We start from the raw sequence: 15,771 nt of genomic DNA on the forward strand, positions 1-15,771 counted from the left end.
GTAGAGGCCAGGGGTGCTGCTAACCATCCTCCAGGGCACAGGGCAGCCTCTCTAAAAAGCATCACGTGGCCTCAAAATGTCAGTAGTGCTGAGGTGGAGAAACCCTGCCATAGAAGTTTGCAAGATCAGGAGGCTAGCTGGCTGCCCTGAGGGTACCCAGAGGTACCACTTACCTGGAAACCTTATCACAGGCCAGACTTAGCCTCGCTCTCAGCCTTGCAACGTTGGAAACTCACTTCCCAGTGTCTCAGAGCTGATCAGACTCTAGGAGGTTGACTTGCATAGAGACCCACAAGAAACTGAGTAATAAACCTTTTCCTGCCTTATGAACTTCCCCTAATCAATAGAACTAGTGGACAGAGTGAGCTGAATGCTTGTGTTGGCTGCGTGGCTCATCTACTCCCTGTTGGCAAGGTACCTGCGGACTGAAATTGTTAGGAGGTGCCTCTGAGAGCCTGGAATCAGAACAAGGGGGGATTTGGGGCGTATCTCACGATACCCGAAACTCTGAGGTCTGGACACATAACTTCCACTCGAGATGAATCCCATTAGGCTTGGAGTGGCTGCGTCTGTAAGATAAGATTCTCTTTGCAAGTACTGAGATGGGTCTTGGTAACTAACTTTGATCTTTTGCACTTTGCTTCCATTGCTGACCGACTGCCTTTCACGATCTATATTGATTCTTTTAACTAATTTACTATAATTTAGCCTGCTCGGGGAAGAAGAGTTGGCTCAATAAAAATGTGTCAAGCACTATCATCTGACAGGGATAATTAATATGAGGATTGATATTGGGACATAGTCCCTAACTGGAGGCTTCCTCAGTCTAGTGGGTGGCACCGGGGTGACAATATTTTAGAAGAATGTGAGCAGGACAGTGACAGGTCCACTCAGGATTCTGTGCAAGGACAGAGGACACATATCTGTGCTGTAATGTCACTTGCACTGTCTGCTTTGATCTCTCAGACACTGATGCTGTAGTTTAAGTTTTGGAGGGCAGCCTTATTCCCGTGATTCTGAGTCCCGGGAGAAGGGCATCGGGTGTCAGTAACTCCTATGCACTGTCTGCTTGTCCGTCTGATAGTCCCCGTTCTGTTCCAAGCTTGGATGTCAGGTCTCTGGCTGATGGAAGCGTCCACCATGCCGCCTTCTCTTCACCTTTTCACCCTCAGTAATGGAGGTGGCCGTTCTGTCCGTTTTGAATGATACAGTCAACCCCTCAGGAAATTTAGCCGCACTGGAGGGCAGTGCACAGATGACGCAGTGTGTCCCCTTTTATTGTGAAGAGAGGAATTCTGCAGAGACTAGCAACACTTGCGCGCACTTGCTGTATTTTGCCAGGATCCTGATGAATCACTCAGCAAAGTCAGAAACCTGCTTATGTGCTCAGTCACAGATGATACTCTCTTCTTTGATCAGTTACACACTGGTAGGAATGGCAGGAACACAGAGAAATTGGATTGTTAAGCAGCAATGGGAGAATGCTTTGGAGGTGCACATTTGTGTTCCCCAAAGCCTGCTGGTTTGGGGCATGGTCTACCCACTGCTCTCAGTCCTTCCTTAACCTTCCCCAACAGCTAAACATGGATCTTGATTTTTCTACACTAATTGAGACCAGGCAGACCTCCCTGCCATGGAATCCTGGCTCTGGCCAGGTGTGGAACTTTGGGCGAATAGCTTCTCTGAGCCTTCCTGTCCCACCTGTGAAATTGGGACTAACAGCACTTACCCCTTACAGTGGCTGAGGACAGAGGGGACATGTGTGAAACCCCTAGGAAGGTTCCAGGCATGTTGTGGAGACTCAGAAAATGCTAGTTCTCATTTTCTTTGGGGAGGTCACCACTTAGAACATAAATGCCCTAAGGGGGTGTGTTAACTGACATAAATTCACACCTAGAGGTATTGACTAGGATTACATCCCCCACTCCCCCGCTCCTCCAAACTCCAGTTGATTTTTGGACAGGAATCATGGTGATGGAAAATGAGGCAAGGCACAAGAATTCTGAGTCTGGGAGGAGGGAGAGAGAAAGGGACAGCCTAGGATGTTATTCATTCATCAGACATCCACGGAGAGCCCCCTAGGTGCTATTCCTGTAAAAAAATACTTGCTTAACGTCACAGTCTGTCAGTCCCTGGGCCAGTCCTGTCCTTCTGTGATGGGCTGGAGGCCAGTGGTGCTTGGGGTTTCTTAGACATGCTCAGCAGCCTCTGTACTTTATTATTTTTGTTTCTTGGTTAATTTTACCTTCTCTTAAAATGTGCTGCATTCGGAAAGAAGTCTGATAGGGAAAGGAAGACTCTCTGTCTTAAAAGGCACAGCAGCATTTCTTCGGTTTCCTTTGAATGTAAATATCTGAGGCTGCTGGGAGGCCCTGGAGCAGGAGCAGGACAGGGAGCTGGAGGAGGATTATTTTAGCTCCCGAATCGATTTTATTTATCTCTGTTGGGATTCCTCCACCTTTTCCTCCAAGAATGCATTTCAGAAAGGCAGTTTGGGTGGAGCTGCGTTTCTCTCCCTGAGTCATTCTTCCTTGTCCGCTCTATGAGAGGCAGGAAATCATGGAAGGGTTGCCCTGCGCGGTGTTGGCTGGGACCGGCTGGGAACCTGTTCTGCTCCGTGTCCTCTCCGCTGCTTCCTTGATGTTGTCAGGACGCCTTTACCTGTTTAATATTTGGTTTGGGGCCCCTGGGCTCCTGGGGCGGGGGTGCATTCCGTAGCTTCTCTGTAACCCTTGTAACTGGCATAACGCCCCACAGATCTTAAACTATAATGAATGTTTGCTCAATGACCGAAATATCCAGAGGCACTTCTTTGACTCTCTTTCTGAGGCTCGGAATCAGTCTTTTTTTCTTCCTCTCAAACCCACACCTTTGGACCAGGTATTGATCAGAAAACATGAAAATCAATGGAGAGATGCTTAGATACTAATACAATTCTAAGGGAATGCATCAACCTGAGGCAAAGCTTACCTTGTTGGCAGTTGGAGATATATATATATATATATATTTCTTTTCTTTATTCAGAGAGAGAATTGAAATTTTGCCTTTTTATTTCTTTTGCTGCAAACTTAATTCTTCCTGCCTATACACCACTCCATGCACAGACCTACACACATGCATGCGGACATGCATGTACACATCCATGCATTCATCAGAGGACTCATCAGCACATGCAGTCATTTCTAACCTGTGAACTATAACAGTGAACAAATAAAGCAAAATTGAATTTGCCCAGCCTTTGAAACCCATTGATTTTAAATTAGGGCAGCAATGTTAATTCTATTAGGGCAGTCACACTGAGAACCTGGTCTTGGAGGTGGATTAAAATGTATTCGTTAGAGATTTATAAGTATATCCTTGATGGATTAGCTAGGAAAATAACACTCCTTGAAGGAACTGTGTGTGTTTGGGGGTGGGGGCGAATGAGGGCAGTCCTAATTCTAGTGCCTAGTTTTATAGCTGGATGTTTTATAGGCCTTGGGGTCCATGGAGATGCCCCAAGTGTCCACTACAGTCAAGATCTGAGAGTCCTTAAGCCTGAGAGTGGTTGTAAATCCTGAGCCTCCGTGATGATGGCTCTTGATCCATGTGTCTAGTGGGAGTGATGGTTCCTTGGGGCCGGGGAAGACTGCCTTTTCCCTGAGAGTTAGGTGGGGTCTGGGATATGTGCTAATCAGTAAAGTACCCGTGTGCGGAATCTGAGATAGAATGTTGTGTCTTGGGTGTGTTTCCTCCTTGGAGTTACAACTTGAATGATGGTTTCTCCTGCAGGTGAGAGTGACTTTCCAGTGGCTTCTTTGTGCAGTCAGAGGACAGGATTCTTCTCCTCCTTTTGGGCCACTAAATGCCTCTGTGCACCACACATTCCAGCGGGGGAAGAAGGGCAGAGCTTCTTGGATGACGATGGATGTTCCGCTGGCCAGGATGAGGGCAGAGTGCAAGCCATCAACGCCACAAGGGTAAGAGTTCCCCTCTGATATTTCCTCTGGCACCATTATTTGTCAGAGGAAGGGGAGAATGAACCTTACAGTGAAGTGACAGAAAAGATGGTCAGACTCCGGGGAGACTGGCTCGATTGTGAAATCACTGGGCAGTTGGGGCAGATGACTAAGGAGGAATGGAGAGCATCAGCCTGGAAGGGTTGAGTTGAAGTTATGTCCAGGGATGTGGCGGCCAACCCAGGAAGATTCTGTGTCCACATTGCCCACCCCTGCTTCTGACATTTATAGCTCAGACGTAAGGGAGTCACGCTCCTGTTTTTGTGACAAGATTCTGTTTGCGTCCATTTGAGTTGGTTTGGCTTAAAATGGGGGCTGTAGAGCTGTGGTGAGAAAAAGTCTGGCTCAGGTCACAGGTGGGGGGTTTATGGGAAGTACCTGACCCAGAGACGCATTTTCATTTGAGACACATGATGTTGAAAACATGGTGGGCCCATCCTAGTTAAACTTGAGATATTCCACACAAAGAACAGGACTTTAGGTTCTCCTGGAACACAGAAGATACATCTACACTGGCCCTCAGTTCCCACAAAGAACTCTGGCACTGGGCAGCCTCTGCCTCTCAAACAAGCATGGACCATTCACCACAGTCCCCAACCAGCCCACTTCATTGGTCGAACTAACTTGATTGGCCGCTGGAAGCATTTCATTTTGCCATGCCTGGTCTGATCATTCTGTAAGCTCTTGGACAAAAACATTAGAGCCTTTGTTCATTCTTTCAGATAAAAGGGAATATCTTGCACACTAGACTACAGGCAGCAGTTAACGCTGCAGACCAGGACAATATGTCATCGCTTTCATGGAAGTGCTTAGGCTAATGACAGTGATGATCAGACTTGAGGGGTGTAAGTCTGTAAAACACATTGTAGTATCTTGCGGGTACCAAAATAAAAGGGCACCTGAAGGACTATGGGAGAAGGTGAGTAAAGTTTGGAAGTTGTGGGGGGAAATATTACTCTGGCCTACGTGTATTCACATTCTCCAAAAGTATCTCCCCTGGACACCAGAGTGTCACCACTAGCCATTTGTGCGTGGGTTCCTCCCTGTGAAGGGACTCAGTTGGAGACTTGATGGCATACCTACTGCAGAGGTAAGGCTCCCCTCTTGTGTGGCAAAGTCCACATTTTCCCTGTTTCTGGTTGAAACTCCTCTCTCTGTGATTCTTTGCTTTTCACAAATAGGATCGATTTCTGGCTACTTGGCTCATTAAATCATTCAGCCGTCTGAGCAATCCTCTGCTTAGAGATGAGCTATGTGCATTACAGGGATCCCTGGCATTTCCAGTGGGGAGACCTCCATTAAATAGAGGTCCAGGGGCAGGAAGGGGAAGGTAGAGGTACTCTTATCTCCATCTCCTATTTTTTGGAGTAAGGCTTGATACGTATCTTCTGTTTTGTTTTTGAAAGACTTTTGCATTTGTCATTTTACCATCGAAGTGGGTCTGTCATCTTTTATAGATCAAGAATCTACCTTCCCAAGTTCACGTAGCCGGGAAATAGCAACTCAAACACAAGTGTGTGCAGCCCTAGCCTTTTACTCTTTTTTTCAATTCAGCATGGATAAGGGGACCCCATCCATTCATTTCGTTCGGCTCAACATATAAAAGTTGGGTTTAGGTTGTGAATGTTCTGAAATAGCTGACCTGGGGCCTGTGACTACTCGGACCTGTGCCATCTGCGTTATGTCAGCTGTGCCCGTGGTGTAAGAACATGTCACAGGTGGAACAGACCTAGGAGGGCGCTTTCCTTGCTGTCTGCTCGGCCATTGAGACCCATGTTAGAGCCAGGCGCCCTCCGGGGGCTGGCCTGAGTTGTTTGGAGGATGGCTCCAGGCCAGAACCTTAGGGTGTCCTGGGAAACAAAGACCGAAATCCAGAAGGCTCTTTGCTTTTTTGTATGTTCTGCTCTCTGGCTCTGGGCATGTGTTTCTAGATGTTGCATAAACAGCTATTTCTTTCTCAGGACTGCACTATGTTAGCTGTGGTAAAAATACTCCGATGCATGAAGGCCTGCTCCAAGGACTATCAGCCTCTTCATTTCCAAGTTCACGATCAGGGTGGACTGTATAATTCCGTTGACGATTCATCTGCTCTGGCCCCATCATTGACTTCTCATGTTCTCTCTCTCTCTCTCTCTCTCTCTCTGTCTCTGTCTCTCTCTCTCTCTCTCTCTCTCTCTCTCTCTCTCTCTCTCTCTCTCTCTCTCTCTCTTCCTGTGTGACCCGCGCCAGTGTGCTGCGGGTTGCTGTAAGAGAAAATCATCACTGGTGTTGTGTGCTCAATCCATGAGTGTGGGTCGAGTTTAGATTTTCATTTTTCTTTATATTTGCTTGGTTTTATTTGAAATATTCTCACATGGCATAGACAGAAATAGAATTTAGTATGACCTACCTCTTTTTAAAACAAAAACAATTAAAAAATGAATACAATGAAATGCAGCTTTATTAGAAAAATGTTCCCAACAGATGGTAGTATTAATGCAGAAAAATGCCCCCCTATTTTTTCTTTGATGAGAGGACTAATGTAGATTTTGGACAAGTGGGAAGGAAAGAGAAATCTAGGTTTTTATTTCCTTTTATAAAATTGACTTAAAAAAGTGGTTCTTCCGGGCCAAGATGGAGGCTTAGACGGACACGCTAGGTCTCCCTCTACAACTAGAGAGGAATACAACTACTTCAAAACAAAGGATAACTAGAAATTCCAGAAAATAAAACTACACGGAAGCCCAACATATGAAGTTATAAACCAGCGGTGCCATTTGGGCAGGTAAGAGTTAAAGAGGGCAGTGCTGTTTGCGGTCGCACCCGGAGCGGCGGGCGGCGAGGAATCCCGGCTGCGCAAGCCCCTGGTGGTGCGCGACCCCGGCGAGGAGTCCCGGCTGCGCAAGCCCCTGGCGGTGCGCGACCCCAGCGCTGGGGAGAGCAGCCGCCGCATCGCCTTGAACAGTGAGGCCCAGGGGGACGGGAGGACGGATCCCGGTCTCCTAGCGGAATAACTGTGTGAATCCATCCTGAACCCCCGCCCCCAAAGAAAGCACCACAGGGCTGCGAAATAGGTCGCGGACAGGCGCCGGTCGCTGATTTGTGACGCGTACGCAGGCACTGCCCCCTGCCCCCTATAGCCAGCCCAAGAAAACAAAACGCATCTGTCAGCATGAGGCAGACAACTATAGAAATCCCGGTGACACAACTCACCAGGCAACAGATAGAGAACCTGACAGATGAACAGATAAGAAACCTGTCAGAGGCTCAGTTCTGGGCCATTGTTATCAGGTGGCTTACAGAATTCACAAAAGAGCAGGAAAAAGATAAGAAAGAAGCGAAAAACATTCATAACGAAAGGAACAAAACCGCATACGAGACAGATGGTGAGGAAAAAAAATCCAGAGTTCATTTCAACAAACTGGAATATGGAGAAGGAACAAGCAGTCAACCAATGCAGCGAGAGGAAATGGGAAGCAACAATGAGAGGATCAGAAACCTCTGGGACAGCTATAAAAGGCCCAACATAAGAATCATTGGTTTGCCAGAGAATGAGGAAGATGAACTAGAACTTGAAAAATTGAGTGAAAATATAATAAAGGAGAACTTCCCAGACTTGGGGAAGGGAATAGACTTGCAGGTCCAGGAAGCAAGGAGAGTTCCCAAGAGACTGGACCCAGGGAGAACCACTCCAAGACACATTATAATCAAAATGTCAAAAATTAAAGATAAAGAGAGAATCTTAAAAGCAGCAAGAGAGAAGAAAAGAATTATGTACAAAGGGGTCCCAATTAGACTATCAGCTGACTTCTCAAGGGAGACCCTGTAGGCAAGAAGGGACTGGCAAGAAATATTCAAAGTAATGAAAATCCAAAACCTACAACCACAAATACTCTATCCAGCGAAATTGTCATTCAGAATAGAAGGACAGAGAAAGTGTTTCCAGGACAAAATAAAACTGAGAGAGTTCATTAGATCCAAACCACTGTTATATGAGATGTTAAAGGGACTGGTTTAAAAAAACAGAAGCTAGGGAGATGAAACAAAGGCAAACTAAATAGGCAACGAGAGTGGAAAAGGAACTGTGGGTACGGGAAGCATATTGGGGGGAGGTCAACAGGGAGGGGGAATGGGGAAAGGGAGGGAGATGATATAGGAATTGGGGATCAAGGTAGGAGGGAATGGAATAGACGGAGAGAGGTTGGGAGGAACTGTATGCACAACTAATGGACATAATCTAAAAGGGGGGGACAACTGGAGGGAGGGGGCCACCGGGTGGAGGGGAGCAGAGGGAAGGGAAATTGGCACAAATGTAATATTTTAATCAATAAAACACATTAAATCTGAAAAAAAAAAAAGTGGTTCTTCCCAATTAAAAACTGGTTTGTATTTGTTATACTTGTGTTATTTTTCTGAGCAAAGCAAGTGCATGTCAAAGCCACTGATGCACACACGTGCACACATATGTGCCAGCCTGAATAGACACAGATTCAAGAGTGTTTTCCACGTGCGTGTGGGAGCAAGAAGCAGAGAGAGAGGTAAGAGGTTAAGGGCATTGAAAAGGCTTAAGAGGCATCACTTGGAGGGAAGAGGATCAATATAGTTTTTCTTTTAAGTTCCCCGTGAATATCTTGGACTTTTGATATCTTTGCCTTTCTTTTCCGTCTTACAAACACCAAGAGGCACCAGCTGTCTGAATACAGTATACAGTGTTCTCTGAACAAGCACGCTGCATTGGTAGTAGCAGGGGGGTTGATCCTGTGCGCCTCACCTCTTCCTGAGGGAGCGAATCAAAAGAGGAGTTGATTTCTCTGCCTGTGTCCACGTGCCTTCTGGATCCACAGATGTGCCTGATTTGAGAACCTGCGTGCCCTTGGCGTGCTAGTAACAAAAATGCCTTACCATACACTGCGGCATCCTTTAATAAGGATGACAATAAAAGTTGTCAATTTGAAGATCAGCTCCTCCCTCCCCCCTCCCACTTCTTGAAAAAAATAATTAAGTACTCCTATTTGAGGTGCAGTGGAAAGAGTCTGCCCCCTAAAAGCTGGGTAATGTTGCCTATACTCTGATCTTCAGGTTCCCCTACGTGCAACATTGGGGTATAAGATCTTAGGACTGTTGGGAGAATTATAGGAAATAGTTCATTCGTTCACTGATACCTGCTGGTGTCCAGGAGCTGCATGAATTGCTGGGAATTAAGGGATGAACAGGAGTGTATATTAAAAGACCACAGTACAGGATGCAAAAAGATGCTTAGCAAATTTTCCAGAAAACATTTTTGATGGGAAATTTTAACACGTATGAATGTAGAGACACTCATACATTAAACTTCCCTGTACCCATCACTCAGCTGCAACAATTATTAGTTCATCTTGAGTGATTAATGTCCCCCATTCCGTTTCTCTCCACAGATTATTTTGACATAAATGTCAAACACAGCACAATTTTATCAATAATATTTTAGTATGTATTTCTAAAAGATAAGGGCTTTTTGAAGAGCATACTTGTAATATGATTAGCACATTGAAAAAGTAACAATACTTTTGCCCGGGCTGGTGTGGCTCAGTGGGTTGAGCGCCAGCCTGCGAACCGAAGTGTCACGGGTTCGATTCCCAGTCAGGGCACATGCCTAGGTTGCAGGCCAGGTCCCCAGTTGGGGGCGCACAAGAGGCAACCACACATTGATGTTTCTCTCACTCTCTCTAAAAATAAATAAATAAAATCTTTGGAAAACAAGAAATTATACACACGCACACACATACACACACAAGTAACAATACTTTTATGTTATCAAGTGTTTAGCTAGTGTTCAACTGTTGCTGATTTTCATATTTTATTTTAAGTGTTTGACTAGTTGGAGTCAGGATCCATACAAAGCCCACACGTTGAACCTACTTGATATAGCACTTATTTGATCATGTCACTTGTCTTATGGTTTCCCAGAGTCTGGATTGTGCTGATTGCATCCTATATAGTTTCACTGAACAGCTTTTTCTGAACTCTCTATTTGATTTCAACTAGAAGATCTAGAGGCTGGATCGAATTCAGGCCTTTTGTTGGTGGGGGTTGGTGGTCTGGAATACTGCAGAATTGTGTATATACTTCCATCAGCAGGCACACAATGCCTCGTCTCTCTTTGCTCTATCAGGCTGGGTTAGTGGGTTCAGGCCCTCTGTTACTCTGATCTACCTGTAACGAAATTCCCCATTAACTTTTTATCCTGGTTTTAGACGTCGTGGGGAACCAAGTGATAAAGGGAACGTTGGCATTTGCGAGCCACTGTGGGCCTATAAGGAAACCTCTCTGTGGCGTGTGAGGGTGGGAGTTCCTTTGTCCCTGCCCCTGACACCGGCCGTGGGACAGACACAGCCAAGGAAACCGACACTGTGCTCTGGCCCCTATGACTTGGAGAAGCTCAGCTTGCCCTCTGAGCAGAAGCATTTGATCTGCTCCAGAGATGCGTTCCTTTTCTCTGTTAGGAAAGCCCCACAAAAAGAAACCATTGGTTTTAGGATGTGTGTTGCTTTTGATTAGATATGTGGAATGAAGGGACCTCCTAATGGGCTTCTTACCGGCATAGAGTGAATGATAAGCAAGGAGGAGAGGCAAGAGGATGGATATGATGGGCGATAACTATACTCTTTAGAGAAGTGACCGCGGGAGGCCTGGGAGATGGATCCTGTACCTGAGGATTATGAGACCTGCTTAGGCAGATAGTATCATGAAGGCAGGCGCTGGCTCTCTGTGGCTTTTCGGGAACGCCGAGGAGATGAAAAGTAATCCACCAGAAGGTAACATCCATTAAGGTCTTAGTGGTGGCTTAGCTCAAACTAGCTCCTTGGAACGTTTCACTCCTATACTTACCATGAGCAGAAGTTTGCTTTCAGGGAGCTGAAGTTCCAGGAATATTTGGACCAAGCCATGAGCTCTGATTTAGGTTCTTCAAAGAAGATATCTAACTAAAAATAGAAAGCAGAGGCAGAAAGAAGTCCTGTCTCTTCGAAGAGGTCAACACAACTAAACGGTGCGTCAGGCCACGCTATGGTCTCTGGTTTCACGGGCGCACACTCAGCGTTGGTGTCCTGGGAGGAAATGCCCATGTCTTTACGACCATATGCTTCCTGCTGGGGCGGCAGAAGGCTGTGGCCTCTGATGTGTCCTTTTCAAAGGGCAATCACTTGGGTCTGCGACAGCCTTGACTTTCCATAAACATAAGGGACAATAAATTTCTTTTTTACATCGTTTCTTCCTCAGATGATGTCACCAACTGCCCATTTCTTCAGAGTAGAAAACATGCCCTCCTTGAGCCTTCCCGTTCCTTGTCCCCTCTTTCCAGTCAACACCAAGCACTATCAATTCTATACACTTTATAAGTGTTCCTTTCATTTGTCACTTCCTCCTTATACACACCATTGCTGTCTGAGTTTGAGTCTGCTCACCTCCTCTTACCTGTTCTACTGCATCCTATCTCCTGGGCCCCAGCCTGCCCCCCAGCAGTCTTCCACCCTGTGGACCCTGGGGTCTTTCTCAGTCACAGTCACAGAAACAGCCACGTCCACTGGCTGGCTAAGATTGTTCAGTGGTCTTGCCTACGGACTCTTCAGACAGTTGTATAGCAGGTGCTTGAATAACATCACTTCCTTCAGAGTTAAGTTGTTTTGTTCCGGTTTTGATGAGATGCCATAGGAGCTGAACTCCTGTTCATACCAATCTAGCCCATGGTAAAATTGGATTTGTCGTAAGTTCTTCCAGTTAGCACCGTAGAACCTGTGGGCGTTAAGTGAGGAATGGTCTGTTCACAATGTGGCTTTTGCTCACACTTTGGTGCCTGCTGTTGGCAGTTCTCTTTTCCCTTATGGCTCAGCTCATATGACAGTCTCCTACCTTTGGTTTATCTGCATCATCTGTTCTGAGGAAGCACCATTGTATTGAATGGCCTGGTACAATGCATCCTGGTTAGTGGCAGGACTGAAAACAGGGTTCTATGTGCTGGGCCAGCATAGACTTCGCTGGCATAGATTGGGAGATGGTTTGTGAGGGGAGGGAGGAGGTGGGAGAGGAGGTGTTTGTGTCAGGAAACTGATAGTGCATTTAACTGAAAAAGGTTTCCCCAGTCAGGTTCCTCCTCTGTGGGTGTGCCTGAAATGCCATCCCATGCAGTGTAACAGGATCTTTAAGATATAAGGTCCTTGAGGACAGGGAAATAATTATATCCTCCTGATTGTCCACATTCAAACACAGGGAACAGGGCTTTCTCTTACAGGAGAGAAACACTGAAACATAAGGGGAAACCTACATCTTTTGGGGGAGTTGAGCTGAGCCTCCAGTTGGGGGCGGGCTGCGGATCAGAAGGGAGAGCTGTGTTTTTGAGGGTGCAGGACCGAGCCCTGGGGACGGGAAGAGATTAGCTACTAGCCGGGCAGCACAAGCCTGACACATCTGCACTGAGCATTTCCAAACACCGGCTCCTCTTGGTTGAGACTGGAAATGCTTGTATTGCGTAAGTGATCCAAAATTCATTGCTTTTTGTGAGGTGGGAAATAAATTTTGGATGCTTAATAAATAGAGAAATAAGAATTGGTGTTCATAAAAATTATATGGATGTCTTTTCTTTTTCCTAAAATATGGATTTATGAACCCCAGTTTTTGGAAAACAAAACTGTTTTGTGTTGATATTTTTCTTTTTCTTTTTAGGCAAAATGTGTAAATGTACTATCCCTTTTTTTATTTCATTTCCTGCCTTTCTGTGGAAGGTAACCCATCATCCTGGAAAGGGCAGATTAAAAATAAGCTTGGCCAGGCACTGCAGATCAGTGCTAATGCCGTCTTGTGCTCCTTCCAGGTGCAGCGTGAACCTCCTCGTCTTCCTTCCCAGTCAGCTCCCTGCATCCTGTGTCCACCATGGTGTTTGGTGAGTTTTTCCATCGCCCTGGACAAGACGAGGAACTTGTCAACTTGAATGTGGGGGGCTTTAAGCAGTCTGTCGACCAAAGCACCCTCCTGCGGTTTCCACATACCAGACTCGGGAAGCTGCTCACCTGCCACTCGGAAGAGGCCATCCTGGAGCTGTGCGATGACTACAGCGTGGCCGACAAAGAGTACTATTTTGATCGGAACCCCTCGTTGTTCAGATATGTTTTGAATTTTTATTACACAGGGAAGCTGCATGTCATGGAGGAGCTGTGCGTGTTCTCGTTCTGCCAGGAGATCGAGTACTGGGGCCTCAATGAGCTCTTCATTGACTCCTGTTGCAGTAACCGCTACCAGGAACGCAAGGACGAGAGCCACGAGAAGGACTGGGACCAGAAGAGCAACGACGTGAGCACCGACTCCTCCTTTGAAGAGTCCTCTCTGTTTGAGAAGGATCTGCAGAAGTTTGACACGTTGCGATTCGGTCAGCTCCGGAAGAAGATCTGGATTCGGATGGAAAACCCCGCCTACTGCCTGTCTGCCAAGCTCATCGCTATCTCTTCCCTGAGCGTGGTGCTGGCCTCCATCGTGGCCATGTGTGTCCACAGCATGTCGGAGTTGCAGAACAAGGAGGGACAGGTGGAGGACCCTGTGCTGGAGGCTGTGGAGATCGTGTGCATTGCTTGGTTCACTGGTGAGCTCACCATCCGGCTGATGGCTGCTCCCTGTCAAAAGAAATTCTGGAAAAACCCTCTGAACATAATCGACTTTGTCTCCATTATTCCCTTCTATGCCACGCTGGCTGTAGACACCAAGGAGGATGAGAGCGAGGACATTGAGAACATGGGTAAGGTGGTCCAGATCCTCCGGCTCATGAGGATTTTCCGAATTCTCAAGCTTGCCCGGCACTCGGTAGGACTTCGGTCGCTAGGTGCCACGCTGAGGCACAGCTACCATGAGGTTGGGCTGCTGCTTCTCTTCCTGTCTGTGGGCATTTCCATCTTTTCTGTGCTCATCTACTCGGTGGAGAAAGATGACCAGACGTCCAGCCTCACCAGCATCCCCATCTGCTGGTGGTGGGCCACCATCAGCATGACAACTGTGGGCTATGGAGACACCCACCCGGTCACCTTGGCTGGGAAGCTTATCGCCAGCACATGCATCATCTGTGGCATCTTGGTGGTGGCCCTTCCCATCACCATTATCTTCAACAAGTTTTCCAAGTACTACCAGAAGCAGAAGGACATTGATGTGGACCAGAGTGGTGAGGACCCACCAGAGAAGTGTCATGAGCTACCTTACTATAACATTAGGGATATTTATGCACAGCGGATGCACGCCTTCATTACCAGCCTGTCTTCTGTGGGAATCGTGGTGGGCGATCCTGATTCCACGGACGCGTCAAGCATCGAAGACAATGAGGACGTTTACAACAGGGCATCCTTGGAGAAGTGCACAGCCAAATGAGCAGGGACGTGTGTGCCTGTATCTCGCGTCCCTTCCCGATGATAGGTTAACACAGCTTTATAAACCTCAATGGGTTCGTTAAAATCATTTAATTCTCAGGGTGTACCTTTCAGCCATAGTTGGACATTCATTGCTCCGAAATGATAGAATCCTCTTTATTTTTCTCAGTGGAGTGAATTAAATGCCTTGTTATGAAATTTATTTTTACAAGAAGGAGTTGTGATATGATTTTGGAAAAAAAAAGGGTATTGGGTGGTATTTGTCGCTACAGTGTGTGTATCGTTCTGTGTTTGTCTTTTACTCACATTGAGCTGTCAGTTACTGACAACCAGTGTCAAAGGCCCAGCTGACTGAAGGCTACATGCATGTAAGATCCACAACATGAGACAGTGCATGTAAATCCATGTTCATGTTCTAGACATGGAAATTAGGAGCCTAATAAACTGCCTAATTCAGTATGGAGAATGTCTTGGTTGTATGTTTTTATGTCAACTGAGTGCAATTCAATACGTTCAAAACTGATCTGGAAGGAAAATTCTCTTTTTCGGGCTTCCAGAGGCCTTTCTGTATGTTTCTGAGTTTTGGATATACCTCAACAATGGGCTAGTTCTTTGCTTCAGGAGGCTTGTGGTGGTTAGTCTCCATCATAAAACACACTATCCAGTGTAAACTGATTAAACACATGCATGTTTAGGACATAGTCAGATTGGCATATATGAATGAAACATGGGCCCCTACATATATATTTCCAGTATATGTGTTGCGTTTTATAATTTTCTAAGATAAAATATCATCACCTGAAAATTATGCTGCACAGAGTAAACCTAACGTGCTCATAGGCAGAGATGCACATTCAGTTAGTGGAAGAAAGGAGACATGTACACACAAATGTGATTCATTTTGGCCACAAGGGTGGAATTGAAGTTACTGAGAAAATCTATGCCAACACCCATAAAATGAGCCAACATTTTAAAAATAGCCTTAGAGACAGTAATATCTTCAGGTTATGTAGAAACCTCTTATGACAAGAGAAGACGTACATGACTCATTTCCAGAGCGGGGACAGAGCCATTCTCTCCCCTGCGGAGGGAATTTAGCTAAAGCCTTGATTTCGGAGATGTGCAGTGACTCTAACTCACGCTGTCAGGCTGGGTTCTTTCCCTGAGATAATTTGCATGGAAGAGCCACGTGGAATTTTATCCACCTTTTTATGTTTGCAGATGCATTTCATTGAAAGGACCCTGTCTGTAGGTTATCTGATGAAGGCAACTCTGACTCATCCCTCTTCTCAACGTTTCCGTGACTTCTGAGATGGATATAACTGAACGGGGTTTATAGTCACTTTTAAATCTGGAGGCTTATTGCATGCATAGGTGTCATCTTTTTGCCCATTTAAAAAAAAAATCGTCCTTTT

The 15,771-nt window shown here is 46.1% G+C and overlaps 1 protein-coding gene across 1 annotated transcript in view; it reads left to right on the plus strand.

The window, feature by feature from the left end:
- KCNS3 (potassium voltage-gated channel modifier subfamily S member 3) overlaps window positions 1-14,815 on the plus strand; it is a 34,448-nt gene extending 19,633 nt beyond the window's left edge. Inside the window, exons 2-3 of the mRNA XM_090280162.1 lie at window positions 3,772-3,959; window positions 12,823-14,815. Coding sequence (XP_090136288.1) covers window positions 12,882-14,357 — 1,476 coding nt within the window. The 5' untranslated portion in view covers window positions 3,772-3,959; window positions 12,823-12,881 and the 3' untranslated portion in view covers window positions 14,358-14,815. The remainder of the gene's footprint in view (window positions 1-3,771; window positions 3,960-12,822) is intronic.
- Window positions 14,816-15,771: the final 956 nt, after the last annotated feature.

Source organism: Furipterus horrens, unplaced genomic scaffold, assembly GCF_987537825.1.
Source record: "Furipterus horrens unplaced genomic scaffold, mFurHor1.1.pri manual_scaffold_6, whole genome shotgun sequence".
Classification (NCBI taxonomy): Eukaryota; Metazoa; Chordata; class Mammalia; order Chiroptera; family Furipteridae; genus Furipterus; species Furipterus horrens.